Below are 18,801 nucleotides of genomic sequence, written 5' to 3' on the forward strand. Positions count from 1 at the left end.
GGTTATGTTCTTAATCCGCTCGGCCAATCTCTCTGTTTTTTAATTGGTGTAGTCCATTTACAGTTAACGTAAGTATTGACGTGGGGGGCCTGAGTATGCACTGTATCTTTTGTTTTCCCTGTGTTCTCTGTTTTTCATCTCCTTGTTTGTTTGGTTTTTTTTTCCTGCTCATATTTTTATTATTTTTATAACTCCTTCTTGGGAATTACTTGAATATTGTTCAGAATTCCATTTTGATTTATCTATAGTGTTTTTTATATTTTTACTGAAGTACAGTCAGTTTACAATGTCATGTCATGTGTAGTGTTTTGAATGCATCTCTTTGTGCAGATTTTTAATGGTTTCTCTAGGTCTGTGATTACATAAGCACGATTTCTCAGTCTACTGACGTCATAGTTTTATAAGCTTGAGTGCCACGTAGAAACTTCATCTCCCTTTATACCTCTTTGGCCTCCTTTGTTAATAATATAATTGTCTTAAATATTTACATACATTTAGAAGCACATCAGATAGTATTACAATTTTTGCTTGTTCTGCTTGTTTGTTGTTTTGCTTGTTTGTTTCATCAAACAAAATTTGGAACATTCAATGGCAAAAGGAAAGTCTATTCATTTATGCACATTTTTACTTAGTGTTTTTTCTTCCTTCTTGATGTGCAGTTTCCTTATTTTCTTTATGTTTAAAGAACTTCCTTTATGCATTCTTTTGTGGTATGTCTCCTGGTGACAAATTCTGTCAGTTTTCCTTTGTCTGAAAGTGTCTTGATTTCCCTTCATTCCTGGATAGTTTGTCTGGATATAGAAATCTGGGTTGGCAGGTTTTTGTTTTTGTTTTTCAACAAGTGAAAAGTGTTCTGCTAACTCTTTCTGGCCTCTGCTGTTTCTGATGAAAAATGCACTGTCATTTTAATTACTTTTCCTCTCCGGGTAAGATGCCACATCTCTCTCACTGCCTTCATGATCTCTTCTCTGTCTCTAGTTTTCAGACGTTTGACTGTGGTGTGTCTCGGTGTAGACTGCTTTAGGTTTCCCATGTTTGCAGTGTGCTTGACTTCTTGAATCTGTAGATTTCTGTCTTTTGCCAAATTTGGGGAATTTTTAACCATTATGTTTTGGAGTACTTTTTCGGCCCCCTCAGCCCCACTTCTGTGACTGTTAGACCCTCTGTTGTAGTCCTGCGGATCTCCCAGGCTCTGATCATTGTTTGCACACCCTGTTTTCTTTACGTTGTTCAGACTGGGTGATCTCTGTTGTTCTATTTTCCAGTTCACTGATTCTTTCCTTTCCCCCCTCCATTCTGCTGTTGAGCCCATCCACTGAGTTTTTCATTTTGGTTATTGCATTTTTCAGTTCTAAAATTTCCATTTTCTTCTTTACATCTTCTATTTCTTTGCTGAGACTTTCTATGTTTTCATTTATTTCAAGTGTGTTCCTAATGGCTCACTAAAGCACTTTTATATGACTGTTTTAAATCTTTGTTAGTTAATTGTGGCATTTTTGTCATCGTGGTATCGGCCTCTGTTGATTGGCTTTTTTCTCATTTGAATTGTGCTTTTCTCAGTTCTTGGATGATGAGTGGTTTTTGATGGAAGCCTAGATGTTTTCTGTATTATGTCAGGAGGCATTAGAGCTTATCTGAGCCTTCGGTTTTAGCTGGCTTCTGCCATCACTCAGGCAGGGGAGGAGGGAGGAGCACTGCTTCATCGCTGCCAAGCAAGGGTAGAAGTCCCGGTTCTCTGCTCAGCCTCTGCTGGCATCCAGGGGAGGGGCTTCTCGTTACTGCCGGGAGGGGTGGGAGTCCTGACACCCCCCGTGCCTCCCTGGCGGGCAGAGGTAGGGGACCTTACTACTGCTCCCCACACACTCTCCACCGGCATCATGGTCTGTGGGGAGTACAGTGTTCTCATTACCACTGGGTGCTGGTGAAAGTCCAGTCTCTGCTGGTTCTCCTCTGCCACCACCCCCACGAGGAAGAGAAAGGCTCCTTACTCCTGCCCACAGTGGGCAGAGCCCGACCCCCGTTTGGTCGTCTCGGCATCACTTTGACAGGGGGTGACTTGGGGGGGCAGGCTTTGGAGCCTCCCTGCAGCCTGAGGAGAGCAGCAGTCTAGGCTCCCCCTCCGTCTCCGCTGGGGTGGGCGGGGTGGGGAACCTGCCGAGTGATGTTTAGCTGGAGCAGAGCAGTGAGCAGTGACCATCTACACATTTTCTACGGCGCTAGGTTGCTCATTTTCTGTCCCTGTGGTTAGAGACAGTCTTTTGTGGGAGCTTTTTGTTTGTGCCCTTTGGCATTTCCAGGTTGTTGGCTTCTTCATAGGAAAGTATGGGATATATGTGGCCAAAAGAAAACCCAGGGGCCTCACCACAGCATGCTTCCTGGGGTCCCAGGGCCCCTGGCTGGTCCACCTTGACCTCCCCACCTCCCAGAGTCCCTTCATGCTTGTTTTGGGTGCTGTCCGGAGCCTTCAGCCGTGCCAGGCAGAGATGAGAGAAGAGCAGCTTCGCCCCGTCTCCCTGCCAGCCTGCCCAGGACTTTCAAAGGACCAAACTTGGGCTTCCTGTCCCTGTCCAAAATAGGTTTGGCCTATTCTCAACTAATATTTGGCAGCTGTTAAAAAAAAAAATGGAAAATGTGCCCAGCAGGGATCAGGAGACCTAGGCCCTGGCCTGGGCCTTGTAGCTCTGGGCAGGTTTCAAACCTCGTGGAGCCTCTGTCTCTTTATTTCCAGGGGCAGGATAATTTGCTGGGATAATCTGACACTGATTTCCCTGCTCCAGCTATTTCCCTCTCTCTTTCCTTAAAAAGCAGCCAAGACTTTTTTTTTTTAATTAAATTGATTTTCTCTCACCTTGGGGGCTTTTGAGTTGCCGGGTTCTGTCCAGAAGTTTCCAAGTGTGCGCAAGAGAATCTCCCTAACCAGACTTTCGCTTTCAAAAGCTGAGGTTCAACAAGGTGATGGCCAAGTCTTCCTGGAGGGGAGGGGATGGAACTGGGCTCTGGAGGACAGAGGCAGGAGGTGGAGGAACAGTTTCCCAGGCCTGGAGAGGAGAGAGGTCGGGGTGCAGATCCCAGGAGAGCTCAGGTGTCCCAGGGAAGCAGGAGGACTTCTGCCGGGTGACTAGGGTGCTGAGCACACTGGACCTGAGTTGTGACCTTCGGAGCCATGGAGAGCTTCGGAGCTCTGGGCTCCAGCGGGCCTGGTGTGGAGGCACTGCCTTCCAGGGACCAGAGGCAGATGATCTGACTGAGAGGAGAACCAGAATGTGGTCTCTCTTGCCCCTGGGGCTTGGGTATCAAATTCACACGTCTTCCGTGGTGCTACTGCCATCCTACCCTGAAGGGGCGTTCTGAGCATCACTGGGGGTAATGCACATTACAGCACTTTTCAAACCATTGGATGGAGTGTTCTGATGGCTCTGGGTCGGGGTTGTGTTGTAGGACTGTGGTGACTGACAGAGAGTCGGGGAGGGCAGCTCCTCAGAGGAAAGTGGGTGCCCAGTGGCCCAGGGCTACCAGCTGTGTCCCCGCTGGGACCTCCCAGGCAGCGATGGGGGCTTTTATTTACGTGTGGGAAGGAGGGCTCCAGTAATTTTTCAGTGTCCGCCTCTGAGACTTGTCTCCTAATCCTCAGCTTTGAAGGTCATCTCATCGCCAGATGTTATTTCCTCTTTTTTCATTTATGGAAATGATTTCCCAGCTCTTTCCCCCATTCCTTGTTCCATGCTCAAGGAAGGAAACAAGAAACTGTTTGCAATAGTTAACTGGCCTCTTGCTAACTCAGCTCATGAAATACTGACTTGCGTTTTTCTTTCCCTGAAGACATCCCTCATTAATCTCCAGGTCCCTCTGACCTTCTGGGCTCTTCCCTCTGCCTCCCTCCACCCTGCACCCCACTCTCAGCTCTGAAGTCCTGCTCTGCTCCCACCTCCCGCATGCTGGGGAAAGAGGGGCTCCTCTCTGGGGCTGGGTTGGCTCCCGCATGTGATGGGGGCGTGCGTCTGGACATTGGAGACAGACACTGTGGGGTCAGGAGGGCCAGCAAGAGAGGAGTCAAGCAAACCATAGAGAGGAAAATGATGTTGCTTTAAAACAGACTGATCTACAGAGAGTCCTCATTTGGTGCGTGGCCTCGCCCTGGGCTATCAGCCTCCCTGCAGACTCGGTCTCTGCTTCTGCTCCTTTTCCGTCCTTTCCCGTCAAGAGCTAAGCCATGGTCCTCTCTGCATCTGTTCTCACCTCTTAAGGTTCTTACTTTCTCTTCCTCTCCTTCATTCCTGCCTTCCTCTTTCCCTCCCACCTCCTCCCTCTGTCTCTTTCTCATTCTCTCTCTCTCTCTTCCTTTTAAAAAGTGGAGGCAGTGGCTCCTATGTGAACAGAGGTAGAAAGGGCCCCGTCGCCACTAATTCTCTGCTGACCCAAGTGGAGGAGTCAGAGACGCCGAGAAGGCAGGGACCGTGACCAGAAGGCAGGTCTCCAGCCCGGCCAAGGGCGAGGCTCTGACAGGGATGCTGTGTTGTCGGGGGCCTAGGGACCCAGTGGGCACAGGGCTCTTCCCTCTCCTCCTCGCCTCCCAGGAGCCCCCACCACATGTCCCACCACCATCAGCCTGGGAAAGAGACATGCCCCTCTTTCCTTCTGGCTGTTACAACACCAGATTCTGCTTTTATGTCACAGAAAATGTTAACTTTCAGAGTCAGAGCTTTGGGTTGTAAAAAGCCAGCCAACAAACAGCTCCCTATGCCACCTCTCCAAGATCAAGTTTGGTTGAGGCTTCGGGAAAGGAAACCCCATCAACCCTCAAATTGCTGGAGTGCAGGCATTGATGTGGCGAGAGGGCAACTGGGGACAGGGGCAGGGGACCAGGCTTCGGTAGTCTTTTGTTTTCCTCCAGGCACTGGTGGCGCACCAGATGTGGGAGATGTTCCCCTGGAGGAACACTGCCGGGCAGGCACCTTCCCACACTGGGGGCTTCGTGCGCGCTACCAACAGCTGGGGTGGGGGAGCCAGGGGATCGGGGGCCGGAGCTACCGACCAATAGCTGAGGAGCCCAGACAGAGCCCTTTTGCAGGCACTGTTCCCGGGGCTGGGGATCCATCAGTGGATGGACTTTCCTGTCCGTGTGGAGCTTACAGTCTAGAGGGGAGTGGTGGGCAGTCAGCACAACCAATAGTAAATTAATCCTGTGATGCAAGACCACAAGGAGGCGTAGCGTCAGGGATGAGGCGGTTTGGTGGGGGTGCAGGTCCCTAGGGCAGGACACTTGAAGGGCTGACTCCTAAAGGGCAGGACTGCAGTAGAGCAGAGGCCCGGGTGTCACCAGCTTGCCTCTGGCGGGCCCTGCCTTAAACTGCACAGCGAGAGCGCCTCTGACTTAGACCAGGAATAATTTCTAGAATATCTTAAGCTCATGGAACAAGTTAAAAAGTATCCAACTTAGATAAGAACCTCAGCTTTCCATTCTTTCCCCATTACTGTCTGACTGCACTTGAGGGCTGAGTTTCCCCTGTTCTGGCCGCCCCAGGTCCCCAGTGTTGAGGCCAGATTCCAGCACGGCAGGGATTTCTGAGTGTCTGTTGAAGGCATGGCTGAAATCATAGGTCTTGGAAGAAAAATGAAGTTCAAGTTGGTGTAGCTCTATAGTTGAGCTGAAGAAAGTCAGCCGGGCAGGGTCCACACAACATTAATTCAGAGCTGGCCACCCTGGAATCAAAGAAGGCTCAAGGCCAAATTATTGAAAGCCAGATCATCCAGATGTGAAGACGACTGTATTCATTAGATTTCTTCTTAGCCAGCTGGGAGTGGGGAGGCCAGGATGCCATGGTTGATGTCCCCAGGTGTTTCTCTGGAAGGATCCAGAGATCTTTTGTTCCTGACCTCCACGGGTGGGACAATCCAAGTTGCCAAGCCAGCCTCACCCCTTGTCGCCAGCTCCTTGCAGAAGCACACCTGGGTCAATCCACAGGCCCGCCACAAGCCCACCTGGACATCTGACTTACCCATAAGCCCACTCCCCTCACCAGGTACCAAGAACAGAAATCTTTGTACCAGAGACCAAGTCCTCAAGGTGGCCTCTTTCTCTCATTTCCCAGCCTCAGGAGCTGGATGTCTGAAGAGAGAAACTGGGTACCCCTTGAAATGGAAGTTGGGGGATAAAGTGCAAACCAGGCAGCTGAAACTACAAACTTACAAGAAAAGTGAGCTTAGTTGGCTTCTCATCGAGCCCACTGTCCCCAGGACATCGGGTGGTTGGCTCTGCAGCCGGGCGCGTGTCCTTACCAATGATCTGAGCGGAGCCTGGGAGAAGACGCCATTAGCAAGGGGAGGGAATACTTTGAATAGGTGGCAGACCCCAAGTTTCACAGGGGACACTGAGAAGACAGAAGTCATGCAGAGAAAGGCAGGCGAGAAGCAGCAGCATCTTCTACAGAATGATGTCGGAGGGACCAGGAATGTCTGGTCCAAGGAAGCAAAGCCTGGGGAGAAGTATGGAGCCACGGCTGAGTAGCTCAAGGCCTACTGTGCTCGCTGATGCTGGGCGGTGGAAGACAGGGCACTCGGGGCGACAGGGAGTCCCATTAGGCACAGGGACCGCCTGCTAGCGATGACAACTACTTAGCGGTGTGGGCTGCTTGTTGAGGCAGGAGATGTCTCCCACCTGATGTCCCCAGGCCCAGCCTGGCCCACCTGCCAGTGATGTCTCAGCAGAGATTCCTGCTGGGGTTGAGGTCTGAACTGGACGGTCCTGTGATGAGCTCCCCTTACATTTGCCTGATTGGCTCCCATACTTGAGCTCAGAGTTCCCCAAAATGGCCTCGATGAAGCACCCATGTCCCAATCTTTCCAGATGGTTCCACTGGGGCTGCCATCCCCTTTGGCCTGTTTGGCCCATGGAACTCAAGTCAGGCCAGTCAGTCTTTGGTTTCCCCCAAGGGGCATAGTGGCTGGTTGTCAGCTGATGAAGCCAAGTCTCCTAAACCCAAGGTTCCTGACCGAATTTATGATTTATCTCTCTACCCAAACCTGTACGCCCTTTCCTGTCCCCTCTGTCCTCAGTCCTGTCCTCAATCCTGTAATAGCAAGGACTGAAGATACAGAATGGGTGCTTGGCCCTGGCAGGTCTGAAACCAGTACACCCCGAGGCTTCCTGTTACCTCGGACAATACGTGACCTATAGCTTCAGCCAGTTGGAGCTGGGTTTCTTTCTTTTTTTTTTTTTCTTTAACATTTTTTTATTGAGTTATAGTCATTTTACAATGTTGTGTCAAATTTCAGTGTAGAGCACAATTTTTCAGTTATACATGAACATACATATATTCATTGTCACATTTTTTTTCACTGTGGAGCTGGGTCTCTGTTACTTACAACCAAAAGTCCCAATGGCAATGCCACAGATCTCACCTTCTCAGCTATTGGCCTCTTCTCGGATTTGGCACAACAGGGACAGCATTAGTAAGGGTCAGAACTGGGGCGCTAGCTGTGGACCAGGCACGTGTTTCCCACGTAGCTGAGACGATTATTGCCCCAGTGTACAGGTGTATCCGTTACGACGCTTTCCGTGGCCTGTGACAGAAAAGCCAGCAGCTCAAGCCACACCAACAAGGACTACTTTATCCCTGTCTGCCCTCTCTGGCTTCATCCTCAGTCTCTACATACTATCCCCTGGGCCATTCCCAGGAGCCTGGCAAGCATCACCTTACACTTCCCGTTCCCGACCAACTACTGACCAAATCACATGACGTAGAACTGGGGGGTGGGGAGAGGGTCCCAGAAGGAAATTGTCAACTAATTCTTAGCAGTGGGGAGGATGGATATTGGACACAGAATAGACACTAGTGCATCAGAACCACAAAGGCTCGTCATTCGCCCTGGCTGCAGAGCTGGGCAGGGTCCAGCCACATTCTCATGGAGAATCCCTCCCCAGCCCTGTTCTGTGCTTTTCTCCCCCTGCTCTTTGTCCTGTCTGCTCCTGGAGTAAGTGGTAGGGTGCAGGGCTGGCCACCTATCCCGGGCCCCAGAGACGGGCCTCCTTTGTCTCTGTCTTTTCACCTGAACTTTCCCAGGAAGGCTTGTGGATTTGAATCCTCTTTCCAGAACATTCAGAGTTTGTTGGCCTCCTTGTTCAGCACATTTAAGGCACCACACAGCCTGGTGGGCCCACCATGTGGAGCTTGGCCCCTGGAAATACAGCAGTCAGAGCTCCTTCCTCACAGTCAACAGTGGAGCAGAGGTGGTGCATAGGCTCCTCAAGTGAAACCGTGCAGACAAAGGCAGGGCCCTCCCTGCCTTGAACTCGTACATTATACCGCCTTTCTCTCCTTTGATTTGAGGCCAGAATTTGGCTATGGTCATCAGAGCTGGCGTATGAAGTCCCCCTGCATGACATGAAGTCTTGCTGCCTTCTAGGTGAGGAGAAAGACAGGGACTTTGCGTATCTGAGGGGTACAAAGGAGGGGTGACCAGGTGTGCTGAAGGTGGGAAGACGTGCATTCCTGGCTGCGGTCCCCACACCCAAACCACTGAATGAAAGCACTAGCCTCTGAGATTGGGAGTAAGGAATGTCTTATCACCATGGTTACCAGGAAGTGGTCCCACTTACATATAATAAGGGCTTTAGCAGACGCCAGGCCATCTGATATTCCTGTCTGGGGCCAAATGAAAGGGTGCCCAGACTCATTCCTTATGAAGTTTTGTGAACACAGCTCTGGGCCAGGTGCTGGGCCAGGTACTGGAAACACTACATCTGCAAAAAAAAAAAAAAAAGCTTTTCTTTTTTGTTGGGGTGGAGGTGGGAGCTGGGGGAGGACAGAGGCCTGGGCATCTTCACCCAGCACCCCTTTGTTACCCAGCACTTAGCTCCGCGGCAGGCACACGGCGATGTTGCATGAGTGAGTGAGTGCGTTGCCTCAGTGTGGGAGGCCACCCCAGATATGGAGCTGCAGTGGGGTGGGGGGCGTTAGGGCGGCCATCTCTTTTTTAGCGCTCACTCTCCTGCCTGGCAGGGAGCTGCCCAACAATACAAAAAGAAAAGAGAAGTCCCCTTGCCCTCCACCCTCCATTCCCAGGCGCCTCCTCTGACCCTACTGGCACAGCACTGCAGGTTTTAAGGTGGCAGTCCTGGCGGGGGAACCCTGCTGCCTGTCGAGGGCCCAGGGCCGCCGAGCCAGCCCCCTTGAGTTTCTGAGCTCCGAGGCTGGGAGGATCCACTGCACCTGCCCGGGCAGAGCCGCCGGCGGCTGGGGAACCGGGTTGTCCGGAGCTGGGCCAGCCGACCCCCTGCAGGAGCAAAACAAGAGCACGCGCACCTGCCGGCCCCGCCCCGCCCCTGCCAGCCCCGCCCCTCCCCGCCCACCCTGCGCGCCTGCCAATCGCGGGTCTCGAGTGGGCCGTGGGCGGGGCCGGCGCGGGCAGGTCGTGGGCGGGGCCGCGGCCCCAGCAGCAGCCCCAGCAGCAAGCGGAGACCAAGCCGGACCCCGCGCGGCGCGCAGCAGCGGAGCCTGGGGCGATCGCAGCCTAGTGCCCGGCGCCCGTGCCCGCCGCCCGCAGCCTCGTCCCCGCCGGGGCATGGCCTGTCTGATGGCCGCTTTCTCGGTCGGCACCGCCATGGTGAGTGAGCGCATCCTTCGTTCTCGGGGCTTGGTTCTGTTCTCCAGGAGAACAAGAAACGCACGAAGACCCTCACCCGCACTCTGACACCGGCCCCTAGTCCCGGGGAGGCGCCCAACTCCCGTCACCCCCAATCCTGGCCACTGGGAGCCTCGGGATGCTCCTTGCGGCCGAGGATTCGGGGAAGGCGGAGGGGCCAGGAGACGGTGAGAGGAGGCCAGCAGCCCCACAAGTGGACAGATGGCCTTGACCTCGTCCACCTCCCGGTGAAGGGCCTGGGGCCTAGAGACCCGGAGCGCGCTGGGGCGGGGCGGCAGCCTGGGCCAGAGGGAAAGGGGGTCCGATCCCTCTGCCGGCGCGCGCGGGCGGAGCCTGGGGACCGGGAGCTTCTCGCGCTCCTCTCCGAGCGCCAGCACGGTCTGGGGGAACAAAAGAGGGAGGTGATCCTTAGAGCCGGAGCCTGTGCTGCCCCTGCGCTCCCCGGGACAGCCTCTCCCGGACCTGCCCAGGAGAGGGCAGAGGAATCTCCGGAAGGCAGTTGAGGGTCGAGCCTGGATACCTCAGGCCACATTTCTGCACCCCGGAGAGAGACAGGGGTGGGGACAGGCACGCATCTCACTTTTCCCAAGGGTACCAGCTCCCCATGGGGGACCACCGGGTGCCGGCGAATTCATTGCTAGACACAGTTAGAGCAAATGCCATTCCCAGGGGTGGTCAGTAGTCTCCTCTTGCTCCTTTGAAATACCTCCGTAAACTCACATTAGGAAAAAAGAAAAAAAAAAAAAACAAAAACTAACCATTGACTCACCCATCCTAGGGTCTTTCATTTCTATGCCTAGCACGCGGACAGTGCAGTTAGGTACTTCTGCTCTGATTTCAGGTCATCCAAAGTACACATAGAAAGTATTCGGTATTCCAACCCCTTTTCTATAGATTGTCTATGTATTTACTATCTTGCTAGTTACTTCCCGTGAGCTGTAACCCCACAGTGCACAGCACGCACCGGTTTCCACCCCCACCCCTCGCCTTTATTTCATTTTTAGCATCCTGTATTTGAAGTCAGCAGGGCTCAGCAGGATTTGACCGACAGTTACCTCTTGCCTTGAGCTCAAGAGAAAAAAAAAGTAGCCGGGTTTCTGCGCATGCTCTGTTCTGACAACTGCATCCTATGATTCCAAACAGGTTACTGTAGAACATACCGCGCCTCGCCAGCTCATTATATAATGATTCTGTGTAAACCGATAGAATGGGGCCAGAGACACGTTAAGGAGGTGGGTAGAACAGGGAAGAGCCCGGGGCAGGAGACCCACAGGCCGGGTCCCACCTCTGAGCACACTGCGCCTTTATTCCCCAGCTTTCACGTATAAAAGGAATCAAAAAATGAAAAAGGCAAGCCCTCCTCATGATATTTGCTTTTATCAGGTTGAATGTCGGGGAACTCTTGGCCATTCTTCATGTAACATATCTCTTTGGGATTCCTAAATTACGGTGATAATGGAAAATTAAGGGGATTGCTGTTGGCAGTTGTGGGTAAAGAGAGTTTCAGGTCTGACAGATTAACTGTTGAAGCCTCTCAAAGCTGCAGAAGCAGCTCATACACATCGGGAAATAATAAATCAGAATGTTTTAAGGTACAGGCGTTTTTATATTAAGATCTTTGTATGTTATGCTACGGTTTGATACAGCCCCAGAATGCAAGTATTTCGTCTGTTTAGAGATGCTGATGGCTGGGCTCTTCCCAGCCCCCCACCAAGGGGGTGTTGTTTTGTGTGAAACTCACTTTCCTCCCTGAAAACCTTGTGCTTTTTTTTTTTATTTAAAAAATTCTACCCAAGTCATCAACAAAGAGCCCTTAGGAGGTCCCCAGGATCCTGGGCTTCGAGTGGGCTCCAGTCCGGGGCTGGCTGTGCCAGGCGTGAGTCTGGGGAGGGCGCCCTGGAGGATGGAATGAGCACCCACTTGGTGTGCTGGAGTCCCTGATCCGGGCTGGGAGGGGCGGGCACAGGCTCCCAGGGGGTAGTGGTATTTGAGGCTGTTTGGAGTGAGATTTTCCGTGATGATAAGGCTGGCATTCTGAGTGACCACACAAGTGGCATCTTCCCTTTGCTTAGTTAGGGGCATGGCATTCGGGCTCTTTTCCCTGAGGCAGTGGCCTTGAGGATTCTGGACCAGTACGTCTTTCTCTCATGCGCCCAGGAAGGGGTCTGCTCTCCAAGCGCAGTCTGCTGGTCTGGGTGGACACCGAGGCAGGCAGCAAGGAGAGAAGTGAGAGACAGTGCAGACCAGTGCCCTTCCCCTCCCTCCCTTCCCTCAGATGCTGTGGGGGCAGGGGGACTTTCTGCCTCTAACCTGCTTCCCTGGGTGAAGAGAGTGAACCAGCCTCACAATGCCTGGGGACTTGCTGACTGTTAGAGGCCCTCCCCAGCTAAACAGGCATCTCGTTAAACTAGCATTCAAATTAGAATCAGTGCCTCAGCCATGGCAGGCAGGAACAGTCCAAATGGGGTCTCCTTGGCATTCAGCACCTGTGAATGGACACACTATTATTTACCACTTATTACGCAGCACCCATTGTGTGGGGTGGGAAGGCCAAAGACAGTGCTTCGGGTAAGACAGGGTCGCACGCAGCGAAAGGGAACGGGGAATGAATGGGGAGAGAGGATGTACTTGTTTCATTTTTAATGAGCTCAGGAGGCTGAGGAGGAGCTAGCTGTAACCTACATCGCTGGGCTCTCCTCTGAGGACGTGTTTCCAGAGAGCTGGTCTATTTCGGAGTGACAGCCACTGCCTCCCATCACCCAGTATTTCAGAATTTTATTAATTGGACACCCATGGAGGAAAGGTGGGTGATGGCTGGCACTGCTTTGGTGTTGATTTCTTTGGGGGTGGGGTTGTGTGGTTTCCTCAGTTTCTTGTGGATATCCTTGTAACAGACAGGGGCTGGGATGACACAGGGTCAAGTCCAACTTGCCCGTAGAAAGCTAAGCAGCATTCAGGTGCTGTTAGGGACGCTGGCTGGGAGGACCCATGCAGAGCCCGACTCCAGGTTGGCTACTCATTCATGGTGGGGTGGGGCAGGGGAGGTGGTCTCTCCGTGAAATGATGGGAGATGGTGACCCCCCCAGAGAGCTGTGCAGACAGTGAGAGGAGTGATCTCTGCAGCCTGGAGTTTAATGGGCACATTGTAATCGCTGAGTCAATAGTCGCTATCGTTTATAACCACTTAACTACTATGCGGGAAGTGTTATAATTTAAAACTTTAAATGGTGAGTGAGTACTTGCTCCTGGCTGCTCTCTCTCACTCCCAAATCAGTGTACTCAACCAGCTTTGTCCTGCTGGCCCGCCTGCCTTGTCTCCTCTCCCGCTGCCCCAGCTGGTTAGGGCCACTCACCCTAGGCTCTGCACGATGCTGCAGGAGATGGTTCTCAGCTCGTGTTCTGCTCTGTTGCTTCTGCCTTGAGATCCCTCAGTGTCACCCCCATGCAGAGACCTCTAGATAAAGTACAAAACCTATAACAATTTTTGCAAGCCCACCACCGTGTGGACCTCGTCTTACTCCACGTCCCCAAATAGGAGCTCCAGCCCCTGAATTTCTCCCAGATCTCCAGGTATTCCACTCCTTCTGGCTGCCCGGCCTTTGCACATGCTGTTCCCTGGAAGGGAGCATCGTGAACTGGCACCCCTCCCCCCACCTCACCTGGCTAAGCTCAGCTTATGTTTCATTTCCTCAGAGACACTTTGTGCCCCAACCAGGACCTGTGGACTTCGTTGTCCTTTGTGGGTTCCAGCATCCTCTCCTTCTATGTCTTGCCCCTCGGTATGGAGATTATCAGGACACAATCTTGGACATGAGCTTGCTGAGGTCACAAGCCATGTCTGTCTGTTGATGGCTGGTCCCCGGGACTTGATCTGGAGAAGTGAGTGAGAGAATAGATAGGCGAGGAGTCTAGAGTCAGACCCTCATCGTAATCCAGGCCGGCATCTGCTCCAGTTGGCGGTGGAGTGATGGTTGTTCGTCCTGGCAGTGTGCATGTGGGTTTCATCCAAAAGACTCGCCCTACCCCTGGGCTTCCCCAGGGATTGACACCTGTGCTGGGTGCAGAGGAGGGGATGGATGGTCCATGGCTCCTGGAATGCTGGGTGGGGGTGATGGGGCGCCCCTCCAGGAGGGGGGTTGCTGGAAACTCCCCGCCCCTAACTGAAGACACACAGGCATGGGGACCCCCAGTGTGAGAGCCAAGTCTGCCAGCAGGACGTGGGTCTGGAAGCAGACGTCTAGCCTTTCCACGTGGGTGGTAAGGTGGGGTGAGGATGGACTTTGGGGACCAGGGTCTCTCCATTAACCCCCACCAAAGCCAGGATTTGGTGCTTGCAGGCCTTTAATGGAGTCAAAATGGGTTATAAAACCTGGGACAGCAGCACGCGCCCCCAGAGGGCACGATCAGTGGGCAAAGGGACGGCATTCGGTGCTGCTATGGGTGCCCGAGCTGAAGGGGCACGTTCTTTCCCAACGGGCCAAGCCCAGAGCGCGCTGAGCTAGGGCGGGGTGTCCTCTTATTCCTGCGATAAGCCCCACCCAGAGGGCACGGGGCAAGCGGGGCTGCCGAGGCGACGTCCTGCAGGGCCCTCCTGGGAGCGGCAGAGGCTCGTTCTCAGCCTGGCTCTGAGGAGTCCCGTCCTTAGACCAACGGAAACCTCCCCGGCTGTGTAGGGGATGCACGAACCTACTCATGTTTGCGTTTGAAGCATCTCACATGCTCAGTGCCAGAGGCAAACCAGGATTAATTTTGTCAGAGTTTTACTCAGCACTTTAATTTTAATCCACAGAATAGTATAGTGGATGAGCTAAGTTTTGATCTGGTTAAGCTTTTCCGAGGTAGGCGATGCCTCGGAGGGGTGTGTGTGTGTGTGTGTGTGTGTGTGTGTGTGTGAGTGATGTGTCTTTTTCTTCAACAGCAAAGCAACATTTTCAAACATCACGAGAACGAGAAAACCCTGGGCCCACATCTCTCCATCCCCTTATTTGTGCTTTAAATATTCGAAACCCCCAAGATTTCTGAGCCCTTAAATGCCGTGATGGAAATATGCCCGCTTGCCAGCGACGCTGTCACGCACCCCCAAGAGGACATTCTAATGGGGGATGGGCTTGTTCGGTCGCCAGAGTTGCTGGGGTTTGTAAGGATATTTACGGATGGGCCATGCTCTGGTTTTGTTTTCCATTTTTTTACTAGAAATAATGACAATCCAAAAGCCATCCTCTTTAAAGAAATACCTTACAGACCTACGGAAAAAAATAGCAGCAAGATGCAGTTCCTCCTCAGAACAAATAGCACCCTGGCCGAGTGTCCCGGCCCCACGGCCGTCAGAAGGGTCTGAGCTATCCAAGGCGGCTGTCGACGGGCTCCCCCGTCAGGCCAGCTGCCTTCGACAGGGGGGAGAAGCCTCGCCGAAGGCCCATGGTTGGGCACTGTCGAATGTCCTCTGTTGATTTAAGAGACAGCTAGAAAAAGCGCAGCATAGCGTTTGTCCACCCCAGGGCTCTCCTGCGCTCCGGGGTGCCTGGGGCATGTTGATTCGTCCAGCGAGATCAAGCCATTAGAAAAGGATGTTCCTTTCTTTGCATAAACGCTTTTGGTTCTTGGCACGTCTGTAACAGTTCACTTGCCTCCCAGTGGAAGCTTGAAAAGCCAGCGTGGCTACGTATCAAATACCCTGGTGGTGGGGGTGGAAGAGGCACCCACCTCTCTCTTAAGATGACATGTTCTGGGGTCACTTCTGCTCCTCATGTGGTCACAGGGCTCAGAGCAGCTTCCTTAACATAGTCCGGGCCTCAGTTTCCTTATCTGTATCATAGAGAAAAACAAAATCAGCTTTCCGACTTCTCAGCGCTATTATGAAGCTACAGTGAGAGAGGAGAGGTGTAAGGGGCTTGCAGAGCTGACAAGGAAAACACCAAGGCTGCCCCCCACAGACCCCGGCGCTGCAGGGGGCACCCCTGCTCCTGAGGCGCGTTTACGAGGTCCCGGGAGGAAGGCGCTAGAAGACCTCATTTTACATAAAGTTTTTCCAATTATGCATTTCTTAGCAGCCTCATGCATCTTTATTGTTTTTTAATGAGTGGACCGTAAATAGATAATTTTTGTATGGCGGCCAGTGTTTCATTCTTTGAGACAACTGGTTTATTTGTTATAGTTTTGGGATTAGATTTTATGATTCCTAAATAAGATGGTAGAGCAGTTTGACATTTTGTCTTTAGCATGATTTTAGGAGAAGAAAAAGTGAGGGCTGGAGGTGAGGACTTCCTCCAGGTGAGCATCCTTTCCGTCGAGCCGAGGGCTCCGTGTCGTGTAAGGGCTGTTGCTCTGACTGACACATGGCCCTGAGCCTACTCGCAGGTTCCTTGTGTCCTTCCCTTGGGGTAACTCACAGCCTCTCTTGGGGCTTCCTCCCCTTCTTTCTAGAACGCCAGCGGTTACTCTGCAGCGATGACCGAGCCCAAGTCGGTGTGTGTCTCGGTGGACGAGGTGGTCTCCAGCAACATGGATGTCGCCGAGACGGAGCTGCTGAACGGACACCTGAAGAAAGTGGACAACAACCTCACAGAGGCCCAGCGCCTTTCCTCCTTGCCGCGGAGGGCGGCCGTCAACATCGAATTCAAGGATCTTTCCTACTCGGTCCCAGAAGGACCCTGGTGGAGGAAGAAAGGTAGGGAGGGGGCTGCTGTGGGTGTTCAGAGGTGGGAGGAGCCTGCAAAGGGAGAAATGTGTTAATCTGGGGAGACCTGGGGCCGGAAGTTGGGAGGCTGAGTCTCAGGGCTCAGCTGTGGTCAGTTTATTTAGTTGCCTCATGCTCAGGTTTTCCCTTACCTAGAATTTGAACAGGTCGGATTAGATGACTCAAGATTCACAGTGGATCTTTTTTATTTTTATTATAATGTATAGTTGATTGACAACGTTGTGTTAGTTTCTGGTGTACAGCAAAGTTATTTACATATATATACACACACACATATACTCCTTTTCATATTCTTTTCCATTGTAGGCTATTACGGATACTGAATAGAGCTCCCTGTGCTGCACAGCAGGGGCTTGTTGTTCATCTGCTTTATGTACAGTAGTGTGCACCTGCTAATCCCAAACTCCTAATTCACCCCTCCCCCTCTTTCTCCTTCAGTAACCGTAAGTTTGTTTTCTATGTCTGTGAGTCACACAGTGGTTCTTAATCTCTGATATGATCACAAAGTTTGACCAGGGTCCCTGTGTGCCGGTTTCCGGTCTGCACTTGGAGGGTCCTCTTTATGGGATGCTGCTTATGTTGGCCTTTCAAGATGGGACTACTGATTTTAAATATTTTAATTCTGAGCCAAATGGAAGACAGATGCTTCCTCCCAAGCTTGAAGTGTTAAAAAGTAGCCAGTGACCTAGAGTGATCTCTCTGGAAACTAGTCTTGTGTGTTTATGGACCTTGAAAGGACTCATGGGGTGTGCTGGTGGGCTATCAATAAAAGCAGAAGAGGTGGAGAGGAAGGGACTCGGGAGCTCTTGGGACAGCCGCGTGCATGCGGGAGCCTGCTGCCAGCCTGCTGCGTATTGGCAGGAACTGATGACTGACGGATTTGGAGTGTTCTCAGCAACCTGGATGCGCCTTTTTCAGCTCTTGATTTTCAGAGTGTGTAGAGTTAATGCCTCCTTGTGTTAGTATTTACGTTTCGAGCTTGACCAACTTCCTCCTGTGGACCTCGCTCTTCACACACACCCCCACCCCTGCTCCACGCACCCACCAGCTGTCCGTCTTTTGGGAGGCAGGTACCGACTGGAAGAGACATGTTAGACATCACCCAGGAACCATGGTCCTTAGTTTCCAATGAATCACTTAAAACAACTTGAAAATCTATGAGGAATTTGGAACAAAATGACTCAGGTACCACCGGAATATTTTAATCGTTTAGGATTCAAATCCAGATTCCATCCATCTTTCTTTTTGAAGAAGATCCACCAAGAGGCACCTTTTTACTTTTCATTTTTCTGTTCCCTATCGCCTACATTTTGTTTCCTACCCTCCTGGAGTGAAGCTTTACGACAGTTGGTGTGGGCAGCTCTGGAATTCCTTGTAACCACGATTTTAGAACTGGTCCCTAGGACCTCCGAGCCACGTTGGTTGTTGGATGGCTTTATATCTGTCTGCACACCAGGAACAGATCCCGAACCTTCTCAGTGGCTGGCAGGATAGCACTGTTATCTGCGACTTACGTTTCAGAGTGTGCCAGCCTGTTTTGTTAAGAAAGAAATTCTGTGATAGGCTCAGGGTTGGGCCTGTTTGTCTGAGCCTATTGAAATTCCGACCTAGGGTTGCAGCTTTTCCTTCTCAACTTGAACAAATATTTTACTGAAAAAAAATGCACCGAGTGACCAGGAAGGCCTTATGAGGTTTTGCCTTGATCTGTCTCTGTTGACAGCAAACCCATGGGCAACACGGGTGAGTTTCTGCCCACGTGTCACATGTGGCCTTAGAAACATGGCATTGATATTGGAAACACTTGGATGTGTATCCTCTAAAGTGAAGACAGCTTGCCACGCAGAAATGCAAACATGTCTAAACTGTGGTGGAATCTTGGTTTGAAATCCAACACGGCAGGTGCTCACCCAGTGCTGGTGAGTGAAGAGTCTTCCCTGGTCAGGTGTGCAGCTTGCCCACCCTGGGTTCTCTGAATGTTAGAACTGGTCACACTAATTGTCAGAGTGGGCCCTCAGTGCTGGCCTCTTCGTTAGCGGAGGAGGAAGGCCACCGCCATCCATCCCCGGTGGCCTCCTGGGAGCCCCGCCCGCCTGCTGCCGGATAGACACTTGCCCCGCAGTAACCTGTGTGGGCTCAGGCGGGGAGCAGTAGGAAGTGGGCCCCAGGCACCTGCCTGTGAGTCAGAGGTGGCTGCAGCCGGAGGGGGAGGCGGGCACCATCGGTCTGGAGTGTCCGGTCGCTGGTTTCCCAACCCGCCAGGCCTGACTTCTCTGTTGGGCTTCCTTCCCCAGCACCCCGCCCAGAGGCAGCGCCTGTGTCCACCTCCCTCTCCCTGCCTCTCTTCCCGCCCGGCCCCGATGTTACCTTTGTTCTTGGTGCCCCGCGGTTCAGGACTTAGATGGGGCTTCAGTCCCGCGTACACTTAGGGTGGGAGATACCTGTTCACCTTCTCATGGAATAGA

General features: G+C 52.3%; 1 protein-coding gene across 3 annotated transcripts in view; it reads left to right on the forward strand.

Moving 5' to 3' along the window:
* The first annotated feature begins 9,446 nt into the window (after positions 1-9,446).
* ABCG1 (ATP binding cassette subfamily G member 1) overlaps positions 9,447-18,801 on the forward strand; it is a 64,596-nt gene continuing 55,241 nt past the window's right edge. For all 3 annotated transcript variants that reach the window (XM_031683643.2, XM_006204957.4, XM_015239838.3), the window contains exons 1-2: positions 9,447-9,603; positions 16,066-16,309. In XM_031683643.2, the coding sequence (XP_031539503.2) occupies positions 9,562-9,603; positions 16,066-16,309 (286 nt within the window). In that variant the 5' untranslated portion in view covers positions 9,447-9,561. The remainder of the gene's footprint in view (positions 9,604-16,065; positions 16,310-18,801) is intronic.

This window comes from Vicugna pacos, chromosome 1 (genome assembly GCF_048564905.1).
Source record: "Vicugna pacos chromosome 1, VicPac4, whole genome shotgun sequence".
Lineage (NCBI taxonomy): Eukaryota > Metazoa > Chordata > Mammalia > Artiodactyla > Camelidae > Vicugna > Vicugna pacos.